Source organism: Podarcis erhardii (assembly GCF_964252035.2).
Source record: "Podarcis erhardii genome assembly, chromosome: 13".
Taxonomy (NCBI): Eukaryota; Metazoa; Chordata; class Lepidosauria; order Squamata; family Lacertidae; genus Podarcis; species Podarcis erhardii.
The window spans coordinates 29,008,650-29,035,305 of record NC_138502.1 but is presented as its reverse complement, the minus strand read 5'-3'; the positions used below and the strand labels follow the sequence as shown (position 1 = coordinate 29,035,305).

Genomic DNA, 26,656 nt, shown 5'->3' with positions numbered 1-26,656 from the left:
GGTGGGGAGAGTGCCTTTGTGCTCATGCCCCGTTTGTGGGCTTCCCAGAGACACCTGGATACCACTATGAGAACAGAATACAGGACTAGACAGCTGTGTTTTAGTTTCAACACCCTGCTCTCATTTCTGCACCCAGATATGGTACCAACAAATGTACACCTTGAGATAATTACAGGTGACTCTCAACTTACACAGGGGTTACGTTTTGAGGATAGTGTATAAAGCCAAAACCACGTATAGTCGAAATGCATTGCCTTCAATGGCAAGTGGGATTACCGACATCTTATTTCCTGGACACCCTTTTTATTTAGTTCCCTGTCGTGTAAAGCTGAATGCACAAAAGTTAAATGTGTGTAAGTTACCTGCGCTACAAAATGTTATACAGTTTTATATTGTGAGTCCTTCTCCGTAGCGCAGTGTGTGTGTGTGTGTGTGTGCGCGCGCGCGCGTATGTGCGTGTGCACGCAAGCTCATAGGATAAGCCGTAACTGGAATGTTTACACAGAACCAGAATATTTGCAGGGGGAACCACAGCATTTGCTGCTACCTAATCACCATGCAAGGCTACCCAGCCTCATCATGCTATCAGCACCAAAGGCGGGCTGCTCCCTGATGGTTTATTAAAAGCTCTGTTCCCTAGCCTCCTGGAAAACATGGCACTTCAACAGTTGTCTGCTCTGCTCCATTTGCAGCGCTTCCAAACAGCACTTAAGACAAAAAAGGAAAGAGCCACACATACATTTTCAACTGTCTTTGTACACTTCAGTGGAATTTTAAACACCGCCCCCCAACCTCACTACATGCTCACAATATTTAGGGCTGGACTATTCTGGTATGTTTGCAGAATAACTCATTTTTGCTCCCCTCTTCAGTTCCCCTTTGCCTTCCACAGCAAATATACCAAACTATCATATGGATCCTAAAGAAGGGTTGGTGGTGTAAAGGTTTGGCTAACTCTTCGCCTATTGTTTATACCTACAACCAACAAGGAAATGTCATTTGAAAAGAAGAGGAGGCTTTGCCTGTATCCAACTGACTGGGCTTTCAGACAAGTCAGCAATGAATCAGGGTGATCACCTCCCCTTCCTGCTAAAAGCCCAATGGATTCAGCCAAGCTAATGTCACTATTAAACAAGTATGTGAATGGAAAGAAATAAGCATTGCCACCACCACCGCCCCCCCCCCCACCGCCCATAGCAGGAAGGCTCAAAGCTATTGTGTGTTTAACTTGACATATCATCTTGACGACAGTTGTGTTTAAAAACACAAAGCGCCAGCACACCACTTTTGGGGAGTTTCCAGCGCCCAAGCTCTCCCCATTCAGTGGTTCTATTTGGAAGAGTGCGCAGCTCACTTGGTTGGAGCAGGGCCACAGGAGCAGCTTCACAGGATAATATAACACTCAAGAGGTCTATTCCGCTGGCAATCTAGGCCAGTGGGCTTTGCATCAACAACAATTTGGAAAACTAATCCTTTGCATCATTAGACACTGAACGCTAACTCAGCTATGGAAGGAAGAAATTCAAAGATCTGTTTGGATGGCATAGAAGAGCAACAGAGAGCGTCAGCCATGAGCTTACTGGGTAGCCTCACTTACACAAAGTCTGAGCACTATGAGGATGGTACTGCTAAGCCTGTGGTTGTTAAGGTCTTGGGAAGCCACAGGAGGGCTGGCTTCTGAGAAAGGAGCTGGATAGTCTTGTTGCCAGAGAGACCCCTCACCTGCCTCTTCTTTTTTATCTCTATATTGGCAGCAAGGGGAGTGGGCTTCTTTTTGAGAATCTGATTTGTCCTAGGGGCTCCAGATCCCTACTGCACACCCTTAATCTTTACATGAAATGGTTTCAGAATTTAGCACATTCCCGTTAACTAGTTACAATACTTACATTGAATTTCAAACACAAGGACTTGGGGGCCATTCCAGACAGGCGTTTTATTGTGGGCGGATCCTGCGACACGTTCTTGACACAACAACAGTGCATCCATGGCAAATTTATTCTGCTTCCATTTGTTCTACAGGGCGCGTGCACACACACGCGCACACACACACCCCACCAGTGCTACCACATTATTGCTGTCCAGAGAGGCTACAGAAGGACAAAAACCAAACCAGAACATCTGTGGCATAAAATGTTATGGGATTTCAACAGGATGTTATGGGATGTGCTCTGAATGGAAGTGAAGCAGTGCAACCGCCCCAAAACTTCTGCAGCTGCAAACAGTGGGGACTGCATGTGACTGCCAGTAGCATCATGAACACAAAGCATCATGAATGGGCAATAAAAACCCTCAGACAATCTTTACTTAACTTAGTAAAGAGGGGCTTCAGATGTGGAAAGTATGAAGAGCTGCACTGGCTTAAGCTTCATGGCTTCTGCAGATCTCCACACCACAATTCCTCCCTGCTGTACCCCAGAGCTAGCATTTCTCTCCATGGGAGATGCAAATGTTCTCTCTCATTACAGAGCACCTCTGAGAATAGAAGGGTGAGCTGCCAATGCTTTCCCTGGCAGCTACCAACATCTAAACTCACTTGTGGAGTGGCTGGTTTATATGGACATTGGAATAAAGCGATAAAGTTCCAGTTCACATAGTAATCAGAACAGTGAGATATTTTCTGTACCACTTTAGGCTGCTTTGTGAGTTGCATGTTAGAAATAAACAACAACAACAAACAACAACAACAACAAACCGTATTTTTTGCACCATAACACTCACTTTTTTCCTCCTAAAAAGTAAGGGGAAATGTATGTACGTGTTATGGAGGAAATGCCTACGGGTGGCATGCCTACGGATTTTCCTCCTCTAAAAACTATGTGCGTGTTATGGTCGGGTGCGTGTTATAGAGCGAAAAATACGGTAATTCACACTCTGCCTAAAAGCATCCAGAGCAATGCATGAACCTGAATGCTTCCCAGTTTGTTAGTGGGGAGGGGATGGGGGTACCCTGCATGTGTCAGGAAGACTTTCTCTTCTCCTGATATACAGTTTTATGTCTGCAGGGATGTTTTTCTTTCTTGGAGAGCATTCAACTCCCCTCAAAATAGCAAAGTCCAGGAGAGCTTTACCACATGATTCTACAGTCTGGATAAACTGCCCCTAACCCTTAAGATAAACATAAGTCTCAAAACGGGTGTGGATAAGTAACAACTTCCAACATTTAAACCAGGAAAGATAGCCCATTAAATCTTTGCAAACACACTGTGATTAAGAACTTGATTTGAGGGCTAGAGCAATTGCCACATGCAACTCAAAGGGGGGGGGGGAATTACATACGAAAGGATTCCTGTCTTAGGTACTTGTCCTGCATTTTGATCTGGTTTCCTCTGTTAGAGGGAAGAAAAAATGCTTTGGCTTTAACAAGAAATGGTCGCTGGAGTCAGGCCAGTTTTTAACTTGGCAGTGGCCTCCCTAATGTCCCTGCTGATGAAACACAAACATACACACACACAAGCTGATCTTTCGCTTCTGAGGAAAGAAAGTTACAGTACAAGCTTAGTGAAGAGCCAAAGACACTCCTGATTATATTTTGCAAGCAAGCATCAGTAATCTTGGAATATTTTTCCAGCCCAGGTCTTCATCCCATTACTCCTTGCACAATTCCCAAGTGTAGAACTTGGAACTCCTTCGCATTCTATCCAACTCCTAACCTAGAAAATAAGTGCTTAGCCCTCATGACTGCCAGACACATGTAAAGCAGCACAGGCTTGTCTCAAGCCCCAGAATGCAGTCTGTTTGCAGAAACAGATCAGCTCAAACAGGGTGTGCAGCAGGGAGACGGCTGTTCGGGGAGGGGGCATGGGAGACCCCTGTATCACAAGCCTGAACACTGCATTATTCCCAGAGCTACCTAGATCAGGATGAGTGTCCTGATACTCATCGATGCCAGTATTCATGAAGGGATTCGTTTGTGTTGGAAACTCATGAATGTGCAGACACATTGCCACAAGGTGATCTGCAGACGGTGTCTACAATGATTCAGGAAAGCTGCTATGCCAAGACAAGCTTAGAATACAGATTATGTACCTGTGACTCAAGTGGTGCAGAGTATGCTGTACTCTGTGTTGTTTTGCCCCTTGTGTGATGCCCCTAACTTCTAGAGTTTTCTAATTTACAGGAAGTGGCATCTGTTTTATTCATAGGTGGTGTTCTTCTCCACAGTAGTTAAGAATCTGGAGTGATTTCATATATGAAACTATGGCATGATAAAGATGTGAAAGGGGGAGTTTTTATATAGCATTTTATTGTTGGTCCAGCACACAATGACTCAGGGTTTGACGAGGAAATAACTGCTTGCATGCATTGTACAAGTGCAGCTTTATTTTGTTGATTCCCTTGCTAACGAAGAGAAGCACCTATATGTGTCAAAGCATCTAGCCTTCAGGTGAGCAAAGTTTGTGTCCCTGAACAACAGTCACGCTCTTCTTGGGCCTCTTACTGGATTCCTGTTCCACAAGCCCCAACCTGTCTCCCATCTGTCCCACCTCTTCCCCCTTGTTGTGACCACACAACTCTCCAGAACTCACCAAATATTTACCAATTTTTTTAGAAGGGAGCAAACAATGCAGAGCAAGCAGATGGAAGACATACTCATGTCTATGTTTTCAGCTTACTGTCAGGGATTCCTTATGTTAGTGTGTGCTCGTTTGGCTGGAAAATATCAACAAGAGCCCAGGCCTGCATTTAAGACAAACTCTGGCAGAGGCGGGGGTGTTTTTCCTGTGTGCATTTGCAGGTCACAAAGCGAAGGCTGTATTTTCCTGGACCAACTCTGCAGATCAAGGCAGCTTTGATCTTGGAGCCTTGAGGCATCAGCCTGCAGGAAAACCAAACCAACACAAGGCAGAGCCCCCCAAATGCTGTTCTTCTTGTGGAAAGCATCAGTAGCAAATAAGTCACCATCTGTGCAAAGAGATAGGAGGGGTGTGTAGGGGGTTTTTTGTGTTAAAATGGAATGGCTCTCTAAGCAAGCTGAAGCCATTCTTTTGGCAGTCAACACCAGGCCTTCCCCAGGGAAAGGAGACTCTTGGCACCGGACACCACCACTCTCACAACAGTGGTGGACCAGCAGTTTCCACTGCGCCATTTTGTACTTCCTGGGGAAATAAGCAGTAGCTGCTCTCAGCTGTTGGATGTTCATTTTTATCTGAAGGAAACAAGCTGTAGCATTTGGCTCAGTGCTGGAATTCTGGGCCAAGAGACAGATATGAGGGAGGAAGCCAAGAAAATGCTGGCAAGCATGCGTCTGGGGTCAGAAATGAGAAATGTATGCCCCATTAAGGTTCAAGAAGTTGGATGCTACTAAAGATTATGCCTCTCAAGTGTCCTTGATCATCACGGATGCCCCTGCCCTGAAAGCCTTGTTGTCACACAGGTCCATTTAAATTGAATAGGCACCTTTTGGATATGTCTGATATATACAAAAGCTGCTACAGACCACTGGACTGCCCACGGAAAAGTGAAATGCCTTCAGACACCTCAAAAGCCATTCCATGTTTTCAAAGAACTGTGTCATTGCCTTAAAATACTACTGTTCTGCATGTCAGCAATCCCTCAATTTCTACAGTCTTGTTCTTAAAAACTTGTTTCTTCTCTCTCAAAAAAAAAACCATTGAGCTCTCCATAAAACATTGCTAAAGAAAGAACAAAAGTGATATTCCTTACGGCAAATGCCATAACAGCCCACCTTGAGGGATTCTGACTCTCCCTTTAAAGTTCATTTTTAGAAGATCAACCTCCAGAAACATCAATGTCTCCTGGTATAGCAACATAAAACCAGCAGGTTTCAGTCACCAGGGGCCCAGTACCATTCTGTGCCAGTGAACAAGTAGGTAGCTCCATTCCATTTCTTTAGCAGCAAACAGTGGAAAGAAATGTTAGTAAAAGGAAGAGTTTCCTTAGCAAGGTGCACAGGGAGTTGGGAGATGATTTTAAGATGCATGTAAGGGGCAGCGGAACTCTGGGTGCATCTGCACTGAAATTCTGCAAATGAGGACATGCTAAACCAGGGGTGGGAAACCTTTGGCCAGCTAGGCCTCCCTATTTAGCCCATGAAGCCGTTTTGGGAAAGCCATGACTAGGGTAGGGCTTCAAAGGAACAGCTGGGCACTTAAATAATAATAATAATAATAATTTATTATTTATACCCCGCCCATCTGGCTGAGTTTCCCCAGCCACTCTGGGCGGCTCCCAATCAGTATTAAAAACAATACAGCATTACATATTAAAAACATCCCTGAACAGGGCTGCCTTAAGATGTCTTCTGAACGTCAGGTAATTCTTTATCTCTTTGACATCTGATGGGAGGGCGTTCCACAGGGCGGGCGCCACTACCGAGAAGGCCCTCTGTCTGGTTCCCTGTAGCCTCACTTCTCGCAATGAGGGAACCGCCAGAAGGCCCTCGGCGCTAGATCTCAGTGTCCGGGCTGAACGATGGGGGTGGAGACGCTCCTTCAGGTATACAGGACCGAGGCCGTTTAGGGCTTTAAAGGTCAGCACCAACACTTTGAATTGTGCTCGGAAACGTACTGGGAGCCAATGCAGATCTCTCAGAACCGGTGTTATGTGGTCCCGGCGGCCACTCCCAGTCACCAGTCTAGCTGCCGCATTCTGGATTAATTGCAGTTTCCGGGTCACCTTCAAAGGTAGCCCCACGTAGAGCGCATTGCAGTAGTCCAAGCGTGAGATAACTAGAGCATGCACCACTCTGGCGAGACAGTCCGCGGGGAGGTAGGGTCTTAGCCTGCGTACCAGGTGGAGCTGGTAGACAGCTGCCCTGGACACAGAGTTAATCTGCGCCTCCATGGACAGCTGTGAGTCCAAAATGGGCTCCCAACTCTAAAGTGGGCTCCCAACTCTACCTTTGCTTGAGGCTTGTTCAACTCTGGGGACATTCAATGAAAACCACGTCTCTGTCCCCATGCTGCTCTTTGAAGCTGCCCACATGGCTCCTTTCTACCCCAACACTGTAGGTGCCCTTTGCAAAAGTGCTCTTTGAAACAGTTGTCTCCTTTAAACACTGGAGTGAGCAGGCAGGTGGCCAGTGGTCTAAAGGAGAAGAGAGGTCACTGCTTCAAAGAGCACTTTTGCAAAGACCCACAAAGCTGTGCAAGTGATTTTGACAGGTGGGCGCCCCACCCACCTGTCCACTGTGTGAGATCACAATAATGCCACGTGGTTTACAGGTGACTAGCCCTCAAAGAATTTGTCCCGTGGAGCCACAAAGGTTCCCCACAAATTGCCTTATAACAAAAAGCATCAGAATAGCTCATTTGAGTTACAAACATCCTTTTAAAAGACCTTTCCTCCGAGTAGAAAATGTTTTAGTTCCAATATTTAACAGCAAACTGAAATATATATTAGGCACTACATATTAAATGTGATTAAAAAATACTGAAACGAAGAAGTGTCTGTATGTAAGGAGGAAAAATGGGTGTGGGAATTCAAGATGAGAGGATATGGAAATCTCACTCCACTCAAGACTACATGTCTCCACCGCTCATTTAAGAACTTTTTATTAGTACAAAGAGGTTCACATGCTGCTTTGGGAGGAGACTTCCAAGATTTAAGTCTTGTATTACATATAAAATATTACAAGCCACTCACAAATAACTCAAAGCAAAGGCTGCACCATGTTGATAGCAAAGAGCTCCATATAATTTCCTCACACCACACTGGGTCAACTGGGCTCAACTCAGCTGCCCTTTCAACCTGACAAACACCCCTACTCTAAGCAGTCCAAAAGGCTAAAGTCCTCACAACCCATGACTTGAGAACTTTTGCCCTATACCTTTGCAGGGAATGAACCACAACACTGCAAATGAACCTCAGCATGAACCACAACACTGCAAAGCTTTATGGTCTCAAAGGTTGACCTGCTGCTGGGTTGCCTCTGAACACGACACCCAAACATGTACAAAACATTTCTTAAGCAAAAAGATGGGGAGATTGTCTGCGGAGAAACAAAAGCCTACTTACCACCTCCCCAGTGGAATTCCACCCTCAAGTTCCCGAAACACAAAAAGGTGCGTATGGATCCCTGCTACTGAGGGGGAAGGCATTAGGCAGGGGAAGGAATAAGATAGGGATGGTGTACCTATGGCTCTCCAGATGTTGCTGAAGTCCAACTCTCCAGCCATCATGGCCCACTGTTCAGGGAAGTTGGGAGTTTTAGTGTTCAAACAACATCTGGGGGAGAGGTCAATGGTTCCTCACACCTGAATTATGTGCCTCCTCTCAATTGTGAGTTGTGACCTCTGGAAGCTTTTCTGAAAATGAGAAAGTTACTGATTTTTCAGGTAATGGCCAGCTATGCTCCAAGAGGAAAATGGCACTAGGGGCAACGGCCACTCATGTAAATGTAGGCAGAGTGTAATGCAACAGCAAAGTGTGCACCAGGCTACTAGATTATCTTTATGGGCTAGGGAGAAGTTCTCAGCATATTCGTACTGCTGATGCTGCATCATCTTCACAGCTGCACCATTAAATGGCCGACCATGGAACTCTAGCCAGAGTTGCTTCCGGCACCCTGGAAGGGCTGGCAAACCCTGCTGACAGATTGAGCAGCGCTGTTTGGGATTCTTTGCATGCTGCTGCCTTCCATGGAAGGGATGGGGTGATATAAATAGGAAACACATGTGCCAGTTGCATCACCAGAAAGGGTAAGCATCCACCCCCAATGCTCCTCTTGAGCCCCGCTGCTTGAGGACGGCATTGCATCTGTCCAAGCAATTGCTATTTCAGGAATGCATGGTGAACTCTGCATTCAGATGCTACAGCGCCAACAAAGGACTCCCTCTTCCCCCCAAGCTAGCAGAAGAAAAAAGACCTTTGGCCATTTTACACAACCTCATAGTAATCAGCACGACATGCGGGCAGGGCCCTGGTGACAAATTATTAACTCGCCGTGACAGGCCAGGCGTTGACTGGTGTTGCTTCTAATTCCTTCTGAAGTGCCTGAACTTTCCAGATGTAATCTGGCTGGAAGTAGAAATTAAGTTAGGACACAACGGCCATGTGAATGAATCAGCTTGCTTTCATGCCTCTTTTCATCAGAACTGTGTGCACTCTGTGTAACATGATAAAAGGTCCGAGTCCTGGATCTCAATATATTTAAATCCTGTAATGAGAATTCATGCAACTCAGGCTCATTTTATATTCTGCCTCCACATTTCCACAAGGAAGAAGTGTTGTTGGAGGAATGGAGCAAGGAGAGAAAGAGAGGCATGAAGATACTATCATACTCCCCTCAGAAACCACGAGGACTAGAAATCTGCCTTTGTTTCATTGCAATATTAATAGGTACCACTTATTAGCACTTCAAGGCCACTTAAAAAGTATTCAAAAGAGCTTTCATGTGCATCATGTATCATGAAGTTTCACATGCCTCCTCGGTCATCTTTAGAACACTCTATTACCACTATTTTGCTGATGGGAAGGGGGATGCTGCCTTTTACAAAGTCAGGCCAAGGCAAGAGGCTCTGCATCTCAGTATTAGCTACACCGACTGGCAGCGGCTTTCCCAGCCCTACCTGGCAGTCTTGAGGATTGAACCTAGAACCTTCTAGATGCAGAGCAGGAGCTCTACCACTGAGCAACACCCTTTCCTAGAAGGGGGAACAGGTGGACTATTGTGGCTTGCTTTATACAACCCATGAGATGACGGCAGAGATGAGATTTTGAACCAAGGATTTTGCCAGTCTCTTACCATAATGTTATACAGTCGTACCTTGGTTCCTGAACGCCTTGTGAGTCTAACGTTTTGGCTCCTGAACACCGCAAACCTTGAAGTGAGCGTTCCAGTTTGTGAACTATTTTTGGAAGCTGAACGTCCGACGTGGCTTCTACAGCTTCCAAACGTTTTGGAAGTCGAACTGACTTCTGGAATGGATTCCGTTTGACTTCCGAGGTACCACTGTACTAGCCATTACAAAGGCTGAGTTTTCTCAGGAAGCCATTGTTACACACTAGACAGACTTGCCACCATAGTAAACTTACAAAGCATGGAACACACACACACAGCTGTGCTCTGAATGTGTCCTTTCCCCATCCATTTCATGGCAAAATTCTTGGAAGGAGGCAAAATCAGAGATGGGAGTGTATCACCAGCCATTTTACAGTGCCCTGAGATCTTTTGACGAAGGGTAGTATGTAAATCTAACAAATAAGAAAAATAAATAAAGGACACACCATTTTTATTTTTGCAGGATGGAAACAGCACAAAGCACACCTCGGTCTAAAAATGTACAGGCCTGCAATTATTGTGTTCTTAAGGCAGCATTCTTTTTTAAAAAACAAAAACCAGATGGAGTTATTGTGATTAATTGCAGCATTTCAGGCTGAACATGAAGCTATGCCAGACTTCTCTATTTATGGGCAAAGGGGGATAATTTTTTCTTCTGTCCAAAGTGCATTAAATGGGGGAATCTTCTCCATGAATACACAGGAGAACACATGTGCACATGTCTCGTTCATCATGTCTGTTACCATGAAACAACAAATCACCAACGCCACCACGAGAAACCATTCCCATCTTGGGCACATCAACAAAGACAAGTTTAACATCTCTTCCTACTACCTGCAAGAATTTTGCAGTCAAGAAGGGAGAGAACAAACTGAGCTTGGCTATGTGTTATTCCACACACCTGTATGCTCCTATAGAAACAGTGTGTTCAATTTAGCTTCTGGAAAAACTCAGCTCTTAAACGGTTTCTAGTCCTCAGCATTACTAAGAAATCATAGTGGATACTTCCCTTCCCCCTATTCCCTCCCTAAAGCGTCTCTGAAGAAACAGAAGTACAATTATGCCAAGTTAAAGCAATGTATGGATATTTGCGTAATAAAGCAACCATGCCTGATCACTGGTCATGCTAGCTGGGAGTTGTAGTCTGACAAAATCTGGGGGATAGCAAGATGGGGAAGGCAGATCTATCTTAATCCTCAGAAAGAAACCTGGATAGTGGCAGGTCATTTTCTCCAATCCATAAAACAAGAGTTCTGCATAGGACCATAAATATTTATTTGACCAATGACATCAAGGTTCATAAATGAGCCAGGATTTGAACTGGGCATCCTGTTTTCCCATCCGACACTCTATATTCAATGGACCAACCTGCTTTCACAGGTGTGGACAATAGGATAGGAACCAGCTCAGGTGTCTGCCTAAGTAGAATACAGGAACAGGGGCGCTGTGCTTCAAGAAAAGAAAGTACAGTAGCAGCTGCAGATATTGGGGTTTTCCATACATCAAGGAAGCAATAGGGCTATAGTCTTCCTCAGGAACACTTGGGTCTAATTGAGCTACAGCCTCTTAGAAATTACTCTACAGCAAGCCAGGACTTAACCAGCAAGGGGAACTGGCTGATGCAAGTTTAATTACCCGATGTACTCAAACAAATGGGCTTGCTCTTCTCTAACGACTCACATATACAGCCAAAAAGCAGTTAATCTTGTTTGGCATTAATACCAAAAGTAGATGCTGTGTTTTGTTATGCTCACAATCCCACTCTACATCCCCTGCGTGGAGGGGAGGGTGGAGAGACGAGAAACAAAAACACACAACATACTGCCACAAGTTGCCTTCTTACTAAATTTGCTGGCAGCTTGAAGATTTGGGTACACATAGATTGACACTGCTACAGCTTGAATTTAAATGGTTCTGCAGAGAAGGTGCTTGTTCACAAGAGACAGAGACCCAGGGGGACAAAGGGCAGGTCTCAGCTGTTGCAGGCAAGACAAGCAAAACAAAAGGCAAAAATAAAACTCATCCAAGTGATGCTGTTTATCCAGCAAGGCTTGAGTGAAATTCCAAGTGCCTAGCAGCTTGAGCACCTAAAAATTTACATCATGTCACCTAGGCCTGTTGAAGTTCCTGTACTTGCTTCCTACCCTCTTCTGCATCCAGCCACAAACTCCTTTCCTTTCCTTTGAAAGCTCAAACCCACATTTCTGCATCTCTACGATGCCTTTTCTGGCCTAGGGTTAGCCATTTATCCTGATTCTCTATCCCACACAAGCTGCCTTCAAGCTTTTCAGACCAGAGGTCCTATCATTAGTATCAGCTTACAGCATGGGGTGCATTTTGTATCTTCCACAACAAATCTGACTCCCTGCTTTCCCCAGGCTCTCCTCGTTCTTCCAAAGATGAGCATGGTACCACTGAGGTTTGAACCACCTTAGGAAAGGCCACCTAGGACAACTGGGTCATTAGAGTCGAAGAGCAATGCATTAGGCTCACCTGCCTCCCAAACCCACAAGAGAAAATTATGGAGATTCAGATTTACAGGTCTTCACAAGTAGCCGGGTTTTGGTCATCCAAGTGTGAAGTATGACAAGCCCCCTCCCTTTAGCTGTCAGTTAAATGTCAAGAACTACACAGGGTAGAATCCAGATGTCTTGACTTGATGCTTAGCAATAAAACCATGCTCTGCGTCAGGAGGCAGAAACCACCACAGTGCTAGTTAAATGAAGCCCATACGTCTGCATGCAATCGCGTCTGTATTAAGGAGCCTCGGCTTTTAAAATCTCCTCCCGCCCTGTTTGTTGAAAGCCATTTAAGAATGAAATGACTGAAGCATTATGAAATGCCTACAGGCCTGGAAGGGCATGCAGGGGGGAGGGAGAAAACCAATCAAAGATGGCAGATTTAAAACAGATCTTTCAAACCTCTATCTAATTAGAAACATCTTGGCGTCTCCTGATGTGTTTTTCCCCCAGCAGAGCCATTTTATGAAATATACATTATCTCAAGAGACAGGAGGGAGGCGGCTTCTATTTGTCAGGCGCATCTCAGGCAAGAGCAGGGTGCTATGCTGGGCGAAATAATAAAACTTCAAAGCTAAACAACCGATTGTCATCTGAAACTCCCTTAGAAAACCAATAAGGTACAAGTATGGCTGAGTGCACGCTGAAGATTTGGGGTCTTTTCACTTGATTTGTAATTATCCATGCAACATGCAAAATCACCACATTTCATACCACAGGAATAAGAGGAAAGGCTGTATCACTTCAGGAATGGCCGTGCACAGGGTGGATATGGCCCACAAAAGTACTCGTTCCCTAACAAATCGGAATGATGACTTTTGCCCACCTCAAGGGGAAAAAAGTCAACAACCTATATTTTAATGCCATTATCTCCATTTGGGTTATGTAAGGTAGCAGCTGCACGAAAACACACACGCTTGGTAATTGTAAAGCCCATACTTACAGGTGACACCAGTTTTATGAGAGAGCCTGACCATCTGTGAGGAAACTAGGCTGCCCCACAACATACACGTCTGGCCTTATGGACCACTGGTGGAAGAACAGAGACTCTAACTTTCCTGCAGCAAACAGGGCACTGAGCCAAGGGGAAACAAAACTGAGATAATCCATCACAGAGAAGATCCATTGAGGGCACCAATTTTGGCCTAGCACAGGGCGCCATATAACGAAAGACTGTGAAAGTCTGTCCCTGGAAATGCTCACCCAACAAAGCTTGGTTCAACCAATTGAGGCTTGCAATCCTAGAGGTTTGGGGGTTTTGCCGGGGGGGGGGGGAAGAGACATTAGGGCAGTAAATATCTAGTCAAAATGAATAAAGAAAAGCTGCCCAAGTGTGGTATTCTTTCCTCATTTGAAGACACACAGAACCTTGCTATAACATTGTGCTTGTGAGCCTCACGCAGAATTCTGCCCCACAACTGAAGTAAAGTAATATATAGTATGCTGCTTAGCTTCAGAGGAAGCCCCGCTTAATCATTAAAGGGGCCTGGCTCCCAAACACAAGTGTGCATACAGGGTTGTAGTCTTTAGTTCAAACTTACTCACAGAATCCTTAAGTTGCAATGGCCTCTCTGGGTTATTCATACAGCCTATTGAGTTCTTTTCTAGTTTAATCCATTTCTTTCTACAAGCCTTTCCCTGCTGAAAATAACAACACACAGCAAACAATGACAGAGAATATGCACAGGACCTCTTGGATGGGCTGGGTGGAATTTATCCTGATGAATTAAGGGAAAGCCTGGAGCTTGCAGGTGCTTGCAAGATGGTCTGATGAGAAGCAAAGCCACATTGCACAAAGTACCGAGTTAAGACTTCTGCACGCTACAGAAATCAGACCACAACTGGCTATATTTGTCTATATAAAGGAAGGGAGGAAGGAGTCCTGGGAGTGATTACATATCCATGTTCCTTACCAAATTTACGCACACTAACAAGCTATTTAACCAACCACTTCAGGAATAGGAAAAATCCAAACAAATCTCTATCAGAAATTAAAGGGTTTGCTGGAAAGCCAGAGATGCCACCACCATTCAAACTCTGTGTGAAATACACTAGGTACTGGAGACAGACAGTTCACCTGTCCTGCACCCTTTTCTTCCTGTAGAGAAGACTGTCCTAAATGAAATACTGGGGCTATCACAGGTCTCTCTAGATATGCTTTCTAGAGAAGCAGTCACACACATTTTCGATAAGAGAATGGGGCCTACTCCGATAATGTTCACACATAAACCAACAGTTTAAGAGCAGAAATAACTGCTCATTTTTAAAATAAGTTTGCATTCCTGTTCCCTCTCCCTTGAATTCCTTTAAGAGAAAAAGGACAGTTCAGGAGTGAAAGTGCAGTGGGAATCGGAAACTGAAGCAACTCTTCATGTAAGCATGGGCCCAGCTGGGCTCTGCTCCCCCACCTTGGCCTTCTGCAGGCAGCTTCTGCTACCACATCATAGGTGAGTAAAAAGAAAGAGGTGTTTCGACCATCAAAATAAGTGCAGTTGACAGGCTCCGATCACTCCTGCAGCCTGTGTGCTGCACATGTGATGCAACGCAGAGACAGCATGACAGTTCAGAGAACACCGATCACTGCATGAGGCCACTGAAGCAGCATCAGGGTTTCTGGGACTGTTGCACATCATCTCAAGCATGAATGTGAACCAAAGGGCTAAGAAAACGTACAGCGGGGAGCGACGTATTAAGTCGCAAACAGCATGGTCCTGTGGGTCTAAGATGCAAGACATACTGCCAGCAGTCCAGTCGTCGTGACACCGCATGACTTTGAAATGAGTCACGTGACCTCCATGCCCTGAAACTTACTTCATAACTCTCAGGAAGGACACTTATCTTGTGCAACCAAAACACCTAAATTTAAGCCCCCAATAGGAGGCTTAAATTTCCAAGGGAAATTCTGAGCTCAAATTCAATATGTTAATACTCATTTGAACTCAATTTACTTAAATGAACTGGGTATTTGTAGAAGAAAGGCATGGTAGGCAACTTGGAAAATGCGGGAGAGGTGGAGAGGAAAATTCAATCATGATGAGAAGCCATCTGATGCACAGACAACCACTTGGCCGCCAGTACACACACAAACAGCATCAATAAATAGACCCCACGTGCAAGGTGCACATTAGAACATTTGAAAGCAACCACTCCATGAGTCAAGCAAGCCAAGTCAAGCCAAAAGACACAGGGAAGACAAAGCTGCTAGCCAGTCTGGACACTGGATGAATCCAAATATTGCAACTATGCAAAGTCGATCGGTAGCTTATACAGTGGCAAGAAAATTATGTGAGGCAGCCATTTCCTTCCGGGGGCATAAAATGGCCAATGGAAATCCAGCCCTAGTCTCAACAGCCATGAAGACTATAAGCCTGCTTCCAAAAAATGCTTTCTAGACACAAAACTGAAAGCAAACAAAACACTGTGTCCTCTCTTTAACTACATGTCCACACACCTCCAAACAAAATACAGAGCTATATATAGAACCTTTGACTTTACTGAGTCTGGCAGCATAACAGGAAGTGAACCCTATATACAAGGAAAAACAGCACCCTAACCGCAAATGAAATTAAGGTTTAGCTTTCCAAACAACCTGCTGGTATCAGAGAAGACTGTACTGAACAGCCTTAATAAACTGCAGTTGTTCTGACAGGCAGTTTCTGAAAGCCTCCCAATGTTGACAGAAACCATTTGAATGCCACTTGTTTCTTTGGGTTCGTTTGCACCGTGTGGCTAGACAAGACAGTGAAGGTGCATCCTTAGAGACCAATCTGAGCAGACTTGGTACCGTTTATGATCCTTAGCAAGGAATGTCCCAACAGTCAGCAACAAGCTGCCAAAGGCTTGGCGGGAGAAGGAGCTTATTTGGAGCCAAGCCACTAAAAATGTACACAGTCCCAAAGTAGATGGCCAAGGATTTCAGCAATTTACTCACTCGCTACACATTTATAAAGATATCATATTTCCTTCTACCATCCAGATCAAAGCAACCAAACATTGGGGGGGGGGGCAATTCAACAAAATTAAAGACTAGGACACAGCTAAAGTTTCTCCCACATTGCTATGTAATACACTTGCCTACATTGTGATGCGATTGTATTACATGGGCTACTGCAGCTCCTGCCCACTTTGCACAGAACACCTGCCCACCGTTTATTATGCAAGTGCATCTATCCATCACATGGCTGAGTAGGTGAAGCTACAATAATGCAGTCTCAGCTTTTCGCTGTTCCCCAAATGTATTCTGCTTTCCCCACCCCTGAACTGGGAATGCGGTGGGCAAAATAAAAGGCTTGTTCCTGTATTAAGAGCTCTTCAAAGGAAGCTCCCTGTTGCCGCCCCTCTTCTGGCAACAGAAGTGGAGCTGGGTTTTTGCCCTCCCGCCCCTGAAGCCAGGGTTGGCCTGGCTTAATATGACTACAATATTGTACAAACATAACTTTGATATGCACTGGTAAACAAAACAAAACAAAACATTGTGTGATTCACTTTACTGAGATATTAGCTTTACTGCGGTGGTCTGGGACCAAACGTGCAATATCTCTAAGGTATGCTTGTAAATGTAATTCCATATACGCAGCACTGAATACAACCCTAAAAATAAATACTATACACCTTCGGGCAGCAGGCAAAAACATTCCTCTTTAACCAGGCCTTTGGCTGATTGGCATCTGATGCCCTTTTAAATGTGTTGTGGAAAGAGACCTTATTGGGTTGTCTTTGTTAATGTTTTTATTATGCATTTTGTGGTTTTTATATTGTAATTTTATGTTGTGAGATCTATGGATGAAGGACAGTACGCAAATTTAATAAATAAAAACATCATCATCATCATCATCATCCGTTCATCAGGTCTAGCTATGATCCCTGAAACCATTTCATCAGGCCATGACTAAGAATGTGCACTGCTACATAACATTATTATTATTTTTTTTGCATGCCATTTGGCCCCACCATTGTATCTTTAGCATTAACTATTTTATGGATTCACACATACAAAAATCCACTGAGTGGTAATGGAAGCTAGAAACAAAACCTATTTTCCTATTGAAAAAGTTTGTCATGCTTTTAGGGAATGAACTTGGGAACAGGAAAGGTGCAGTATTCTCCAAAACAGTTATTTTCAGATACTTTAACAACCCTTCCACTGCGATTCCTCCAATGACCCCGGGAGGAGTATAGTAGCCTACAGGTCAGCATTGAATTGATTTGCATGGCAATGCAAGAAGAATGGGAAATGATACACACAAAGACACAAACACATCCAGCAGGCCAATCGCTGTCATGATTACATGTTTCTTCAAAATCCGAACCTTCTATCAGATCAGTACCTGACCCCCACCCCCATATTAAAACATTTCATATGGGAGAAAACCCAATTCAAATACATTAAAAATATCAACACGTGAAGTCTAGACTTTGACATTCTGAGTCCAATGGTTTAAATAATTTAAGATTGTGATCTTAACCTGCTCGGATTTTTCATGGCCTCCATTTTCCTAATCTGATGCAGAGACAGCAGAGATACACATTTCTTATTACAAACCCACAGCCTTAGGAACAAAAGTGGTCTGTAAACCTAGAATACATTAGCCTACAATTAAGGAAGATGTGCCAGACAGTTTGTAACTGGTATTCCTCTTAAATGTTCACATGATATCTTTTTCAGCAATAGCCTTTTAACCATGGACACACCCATAACATGGACTGCTGAGACAATAGACCATAAAAAATCTATTGTTCAGAAGTGGCTGCCGTGCATGTTTCTATGATGCCCAGATGTTTTCTGGGCTTCAAAACATCTTTCCTGGAAGACGCTTGCTGCTGCTGCAATTAAGATGAGTTTGCCCCTCAAATAAAGAATCATTCCTTTCTGACCCTTTGCTTGCTAGGAAATCAATCACCTATTGAAACTGTCAAAACTATCACCAGAGTAAAAAAGTAATTATTGTGCTCCCTAGAAAACTAAAAGCAGCCAAGTTAATTTAAGACAAATTTGCAGGGAAATGGATTTCTCATGACATTGTCTGGAAGCTTTCCAAACTGAGGAATTACAGGGTCCACATTTCCAGAGACAGCTTAATTGAGTCTTCTGTGCTTTTTACAGCCTACTTTGATAAACATCAGCAAAGTACGAGATGGGCAGAAAGCTTTCATTGCATCCATTGTTAGACCCATCTATTCATTTACGAATCACAGGTTTTAATATATGTTTTAAAACAAGGGAGATGCTCTTTCCATCCTAATCCCAAAAAGGGTGTTTAGCACTGATGCCATGGCTCTAAATACTCTACAGGCATCTCTCAATTTAGGAATTGTACTAATGTTTGCCAAAGAAACAAAACTGGTGTGTCAATTTGGAGAAAGGGCTTAACTTTAGTCAATATCCTCTCCAAAGAGATACCTGTAGCAATTAATGCAAGTTAAATACATAAGGCTAACAAAACATTAACCTTTACCGAGCTGTTAGCCGGATGTCAAGGAGACATTTATGTCTCTCCCATTCAGTTATCAGAGAGCAGCAGAGACAGCTCTTGAATCCGAATGGCACAAACTCTCATTAGGGCCAACACCTGCGAGGTTAATTCACGTCACACACATTTCCCACTTTTGATAAATGCATGCTGTGCACACAAACTGGAAGCTGCAATGGCAACAGCTCCTGAGCTCCTTATCTACTGCATGATTACAGACATGAGGTTCTCCATCAAATATTGCCGTGTTTACCTGTTTACTAGTCTGCCCCATAAGGTGACAATTGGCTCTTAAGGGTTAAAAAGGTTGTAACCAGTCCCAGCAACATTATGCGCCCCCCCCCAATATGGTAACATAGTATTTCTGATCTAACACATTTCATTCCAAAGGAGAAGCCAGGGCAAAGTCTTAACAGAAAGTGAAACCAAATTACTGGAGACAACTCTGAAATGCTGACCACCTCATCTCCCTCAATGAATCTATTTTATGTGTTACAGGTAGCCCAGCTCTACAGTTTTATGGTATGTGTCTCAAGGTCTTTGTCATGATACCCAATTCCAATGTACGTACCCCAGAAAATCTTGGGTATTGGTCTTTTGCAAAGGAAACAGCAAAAAATTCCTGAAAGTGCTCACCATTCAGGAAGGTAGAAAGAGAACATGATTCATGTGACAGCATAAGGAATTCTATCTTAATTAAGAGACAGAATGGCTATACTGAATAAAACAATTAAAGTTACCATGAGTATAACCATTCACAAAATTAGCTGCAACACTTAGGAAAGGCTATCCTGACATTCTGCTTATCAACTCTGAAATACTATGTAATAATTCCACATATGTTTGCCATGTTGTTCATGCACTGACTTGCAAATTTGTGTGTTTCCATTCAAGATGCTCAACTCGCTAGGCATTACCACTGCCAGTTTTTAACCTTACCACAGAGATGCCCCTTACAAGCTGTTTGTTCTAGCTGTGCATTTCCTTGATCAAACCTATAATGCATCTATGATTTTAGACAGAGAAGCAAACACGCATGTGTCACTGCAGTTGCGAAAACTTCAGGTGAACCAATTTTACTGCTGTGATTCCAATGCAAACAGTACAGCATAACATCTGGCATAGCTTCCAAATAGCATCAACTATCATTTTAAGAATTTTGCTAGGGTGCTTCAGGTACATAGTTCCCTGTCCCTACAGACTACTATGCCGGATGACCTAGAAGACCTGAAAGCTCAAGCAATTAGGACAAATTCCTAGCATCTCCCAAGTGTTTTGGAACAACATAAAGAATGTTATATGACGCTCATTTTCCCCTCCAAGGCAGAAATCAGGTATGACTTGTTCTAGGAGGGCCACACCTTGGGAAACAAAGCACTTGAACTCAAACCTATATGATTTCCATGTCATCCAGCACATGTAAGTCACCCTGATCAGTTTAAAGGCCAAGCCAGGTGCACTTTCATAGCCTTCTCAGGAAAGCGCAAAATGTGGTCCCCACGTGTTTTAAGCATAGTTTAACTGATTGGCCATTATTTATTTCCATTAAATGTGCACACAGGCCGAGCATTTCTGGTATAAACTGCTCACAGGAGTGAAGTCACACAACTACGTTACCATGAGCATAATGTGCAATGGGCGGGAGCAATCCTAATCCTAGCTGCGCACCAGCAGAGTGTGGTAGGGTGGCATGGCCATCACCACATCCAGAGTCTTGCCACACATGCCATAGTCTGTGCTGTGCCGTCTTGGAGCAGCTATAGCAATTGGACCTGATGCCCTCAAATGATGGCAGCTGAGTCCGAAGCCAGCTCAGCTCCTACTCAAATGTCCCATTTGAGGGCTCTGAAAAGCCACCAGTGGTACTTCTGTCCACCCTTTTGGAAGACACAATGGGGAGCTCTAGGGGAGTGATGCCAGTATCAATCCACAGGCAAAGGCTGGTGGAGCTGTTTTGACCTGGGCAGAGGGAGACCACCACAACCAAGTCCTCACTTGTGCGGCAGTTCAGTTTGGATTGCAGACTTAGCCCAGCTAACTAGACCGTTTCTACCCACTTTGGGCTGTTTTCTGGTGGCAAATGAGAAGCACAAGGAGGCATGTCCACCAATACAAAAAGTACTTAACTAATACATTCTTAAAATACAGAAATCTTTATCTGAACAAGCCGCATCAGTAGAATTGACTTAATCTCTGAATGTGGGGTTGGTTTTTTTTGCATAAATGTTCAAAATGAAAGACTTAAAGGGCAAACATTCTTCAGGATTCCCAGTTATGATGAGCCCAATAATACAAACCATAATAACCACATTGAGGTCCTCGGAAAGGAAGCTGGTCCACTGGGGTGTGTGTGTGTGTGTGTGTGTGTGTGTGTGTGTGTGTGTGTGTTTTAAATGGAGCAAGTTGTATTTGCAGTAAAAGCAGTCATATGTCCAGATACCCCCACATTTTCAGTACAATCATCGTTTAGCAAACTTAAGACTTCATCTTCCAGCATTACCCTAATGTAGGAAGCATTCAAGCTAAAAAACATAGTTATATGGCACTACAGAAAACATTAAGCAGGGAAGAAGGGGGACAGTGGGAATAACTTACATGACCTTTCGGCCACATCCTAAAGTTTTTGAGAGCCATAGCTGTAAAGACCATTACAAAAATCTATATGCAGAACTTAAATGCTGGCAAAGATTCTTGCATACTGGTTTGTCTTGATCTTGGGAGTCAAATTTAAGACCTGCTTGGCTCTTTGAGGAGGCACATAGTAGCACTTGCACATACATGCCTGCATTCATTTTATTAAAGTGATCTTCCATGTAGATTGGATCTCTCTCTCTCTCTCTCTGGCACCTTATTATGAGCAGCTTTTCCTTTCCCAGGCAACTCCCAGTCTTATCCTTTCATCTGTGCTGCAAGCCTGATTAATTAAGCGAATCATTTGGCTAATGCAATTAGAACACCCTTCGCCTCACCCTCTGCCAGGACTAAAAGGCAGCAGAATATAAAAGAATCCCCAACTAAAATTTAGCAGTTTCCTTCAGGCTGAGGACATCTAAAAACTTTACATGTCCAAGGAAATTGGGGTGGGTTTTTTTGGGGGGGGGGGAGAGAGAACACAACTTTCCAAATGTCAGAGCATCAGGAAAGTTTAAAACAAATATCACCAGAAGATGTGTGCACACTGCCAGAGCTCAAAAGCAAGCTTCTTGTTGGCTTATGAATGCGGGCATTCAGATAGCAATCAGAATCCAAGAACCACATTATAGGCTCCTCTGCTCAAATCTCCCAGGGAGCCATGTACAAAGCAAGAGAGGCGGTGTCTAGAGAAGCACACTTAGCCATCATTGCGGCAACACATATCGCAACAGCTCCAGTATGGAACACCCTGAGATTTGCACATTTTGTTTCAAATTCCAAGCCCTTATCGTTGTAGGGGGGAAATGCTACAAGCACACTTCTTCGGAAGGGTGCCAGATTTTCGCGGAATATACGTAAGAACTACATATCTAAAAACCAGGTGATTAGAAATACAAAAGTCAGGGGTGTTATCGTGTAGTACTGGTGCCACTATCATTGCTGTTAATCATCTGTGGAACACTTATGGGTTAAGTGAGGACAACAAGAAAAAAATGTAACAACCCCATTTTCTGATTACAGAACTGAGAGGACATGCAGCTGGTCCAGAGGTACTGGATAACTTCAAAGCAGAGGTGAAATGTGAACCTTCATCTCCCAGGTACTAACAAACTACATCCTATTCACAGGATCACACCAGCTTCAGGAATTCTAGTCCAGCTCCCTGTATCCAAGCCCAACCTGCATAAGAAGAATTCAAAGATGGCTTACAAAACCAAAGTTCACACAAATCTGGTTAGGGTGTCATAATTATTTTTTTCCGTCCATAGAACATGGGGTCTCTCTTTAATGCACAATACCAGCTCCTTGCACACTGAAAGTAATATATAATCTTCCTAGCATGCACAGTTAAGTACAGCTGCTTATTCCAAGGTCATACAAAAGCTCCACCACAAACCCACAAAAATGAAATCTTAGCTGCAAGTGCCCACTTCCTTTTCTCTAATCACAAGAGTGTCATTCCTGTTTGCTCATACACACAATCTGTCCATTATATAAGTTGGTAAGAAGACAGCTGAGTATGAGTGGGGGGAAATGGAAGAGACAGGATACGCAAACAAGAGAGGCTCCTCAGTGGCTTCTTGGTTTCCAGTTTCCCTCTACCAGAACACCGCCCAGCTTCTTGTGAAACACACCAAGGTTCCCACATGACTCACTCAGCATACAGACAAAGCAGCAAAATGTCTGGCATTCTGGGTCTTTTAAAACAATAATAGCACAGCTACGTCAGAAAGCAAACATGTCAAGACACTAATGGTTTAAGCAATAGGCCTAGAAATAGGCAACATTCCTTCAGCTACAGAAGGTTTTCTTTTTTAACAGAGTGCCCAAGAAACGATGGGCACGGGGAGAGTCAGGTTCACGCAAGAATATACCTCCTCCTGTAACTAATAGCAATTCCACAGCTACAGTGAAGTCCATTTTTCTCTTTCCAAACTTGCTTGAGAGAGAAGCACAATGATTACACACCAACACCATACATAGCAGCCCCTCCCAGTTGGGAATTCTGACAGCTAATAAAGTAGATTTGTTCATCTCACTGAGATTCTCACACAATTTTGTGATCTCTTCACTAGTCTCTTAAATAACACAGTTTTCCAAAGCACCCAGTGCTGAGAACATTTGTTTAAGGGTGCCAATTTTGGTAAAAATCCAGTTTCCCCTTTCCAACAACCCTATATAACGTAACTTTAGCTTTGTTCCACATTAAGGGGAATCTAGGTAATTTGTAAGGAGAGCTCATAGTTCTGGAACCTGAGACATTACTTATATCCATATTAATGCAGAAACAGTTGATATTCAAATCAAAACAGTTAATTGCAGAGCACATTTAGAGGCATTCTAAGAGGCCCTTCAAAGATCATCAAAATTACTTCCTGAAAGTCATCAGGAATCAATTGACATATTGTTGGTCTCTCCACAGTAAGCTAAGGTTTATATCACACTGAGATTTGGTGAGGTAGGGAAGAGCCTTTGGAAGGAGGAGAGGGTTTTCACATCTCTGTACCTACTTGCCGTTAAAAGGAAGAATAATCTGATTATTTTGTTCTGACCAGGACAATTATGAAAGGCATTATTGCTGATTTCTGTGAGCAGTTCCAAGACACTCAGTTATCCCAAATAATCCTGAAATCCCAATGGCCATCATATTAACTCCTTTAATTACTTGCACTTTATAGGGAATGAGAATATAAAATTGCTTCTTTCTTCAAAAGAATTATATTAAAATGGCTGAGGCATGGTGAGTAATTTGCTTCTGGGACAACACTGATCAAAGGGCGTGTCTGGGAGAGGCATTACGAAACTGCAACATACAACAGGGGAATACATGACACAAACTCCACAAATGCTCTTTAAAATCATAAATGTGAAAAGTACTAAGGAGACTGCCACTCCTTATTTGCATAGGAATATTGTTAAGTCACACATTACTTTTAACGGTACACACTTTTCAGCTGGACACAGGCAGGTGGTATAGACAAGCTTCACTCCCTTCACCACCAAACAGAATGCTACCGAACTGTCACATATAGAGACATGGACTATTTACGCCTTGACTTTCAATCCAGTGCAAGACACAAAAGCCCACAATTCTAGGAAAGCAGATTCTTGCAAAATTCCAAGTCAAAGACACAACCCCAACTTTCCTATAAAATTCATGCAACTTGCCACAAACATGATCTTTCCTCATCCCATGTAAACAAGCATATTTGCTTTCACTCATACTGCCAGCGTTCCTCATTATTCTGGAGACAAAAACCCATGACACTTCCAAGGGCACCATCCCCCAAACAGAAACAAGCACAACTCCAAACTAAAGGATCTTCTTGTGATTCCCTGTCCCAATTAGTTTAGCCATCTACTGCCTTCCCTTTCCCACCAGACGGAACTCCCTGAATCCACAATCTGTAATGGTTTGCCCTTCTCAACTTCAGGAAACACTTCCCGCAGTGGACCCCCACATCCCTAGCCATAACAGAGATCCTCCCTGTCAGCCTTTCTCTCCAGTCCTTGAATCTCTCCCCCACTGACCCATAACCCCAGCCTAGGACTCAAGGACGATCCCTTCCCCATCCCTCAAATATGCTTTGCAGCCCCCATGGGCTCGCTGCTATTTCCAGATGCCTGTCTGTTCCCGAACTAGTCCACCTCACAATCTTGTGCGCTGCACCCCTCCCCGGTGTCCTCACACTGCATGAACCCCCACCATCCGACCCCCGCCTTCAGACCCACTTTGGATCCAGGCAGTTGCACCCAACAGCCCCATAACCCCTGGAAGTGCAAAACCGTCCAGCACAGCCCCTTTAGACCAACAGGGGGCCATGAAGGCAGCCCCTCCCTATCCAGCTCGCCCCCTTCTAATCCAAAAAGGGGGGGGCTCTACAAAAAAACAACCCCACAGATGCAGTCCCCATAACGGTGACCCCCCACTCCTCCTCAGAAAGCACACGCCTTAGATGCCCTGAGGGCGCTAACGCTTTCTTGCCTGTCCCCCAGCCCCACAATACGACCCCCACCCGCCCCCGGGACCTTTTTGCCCACCCACGCCAGGGCACTCCCAGTCCTCGCTAAGACCCTGCTGTGACTCACAGGAGGCTGGCTCCCTTGCTCCCACCCGAAAAAGCACCACAAGGCTTAACCTTTGCCCGCCAGCCTTGCTCCTGGGAGGGAGGGAGAAGTTTCGGGTCATGGGCTCCACTCACACCCCCCGACCCCAAATCCCTCCGCACTGACTCCAATGCAAGTCCCTCCTCGGTTCTTACTTTGCAGTTGTAGTTTCCTCCCTAGCAACTCCCCTCTAACCTGAAGAGGAAACCCACCCGCTTCCCCCGCCAAGGGCCGCCGCCTCCCGCCAGCGTCTCCTCAGGAGCCCACCTAGGGCGCCCCCCCCCCCACTTCCCTCCAGGAACCCTCGCCCCACGCGCACCCCCCCCCACCCCTACCCCTCCGACGACCCACCTGCCGGCCCCGTCGCCACCGCCCTGCTCGCCTCTTGCTCCGCTCCACCCCGCGCCGAGTGACTCGCTCCAACGAACAATAGGGGTGAACAGAGACCTTGCCGGAGCCCAGCCCTGATCCCCATGGACACAGGCCACGCCCCCCGAGACCCTCATTGGCCGCTGCGCTGGCGAGGCGGGGGGGAGGAGAGGCCTCCTCTCCCGCCCGCCACGCCCTGGGCTCGGTGTTTTAACGCCTTGATTGGAGGCGAAGGATAGGTGGCGACGGCACGCGGGGGAGGGGGGGAAAGGGTGGAGTCTGGAAGGGCGGGCGCGCGGAGCCGCCAGGTGTGGGCGGGGCCAGGCGAGAAGGGGGCGGGGTTAAGTAACTGTCGGCGGAGGGATGGGGATTTTGTGAGGCGAAACGGAGCGGGGGGAGGCGTTCAATTTTCAGCCGTTGGAGGAGTATTGGGGGGGGGGCGCTTTAAAAGCCGTATTGTGAGGGTCCAAAGAAAGTGATAATGAATTGGGAGGGTGGTGCAACTGGGAGCCTTTCAGGGGTAGTTTGTGTAGAGAAAAGGGGGGGGGGAGAGGATTCGTCAAAAAGGTTTTCTGCTGGGAGGGAAAAGTCATGAGAGGAAACTGGGGTAGGTGGTTTTATGTACAAGAAGAAATGGGTAAGTTGAAGGAAATTATTTTGTGAAGATTGCAAGTGGGGTGGGGGGAGATGTGGGGGAAGCTACCTGAGCTGGCAGGGAAGTTTTGAGGGGAAACCTGTGGACTCAGAATTTATGATTAGTTGTAGGATAATTTGGGGAGGCTACTATTGAACAAAGGTGTTTTTCAAAAAATAAT

The 26,656-nt window shown here is 44.8% G+C and overlaps 1 protein-coding gene across 1 annotated transcript in view; it reads right to left on the bottom strand.

The window, feature by feature from the left end:
* Positions 1 to 25,979, bottom strand: part of JUP (junction plakoglobin) — a 59,310-nt gene extending 33,331 nt beyond the window's left edge. The window contains exon 1 of the mRNA XM_081837784.1: positions 25,824 to 25,979. Coding sequence (XP_081693910.1) covers positions 25,824 to 25,978 — 155 coding nt within the window. The 5' untranslated portion in view covers position 25,979. The remainder of the gene's footprint in view (positions 1 to 25,823) is intronic.
* Positions 25,980 to 26,656: the final 677 nt, after the last annotated feature.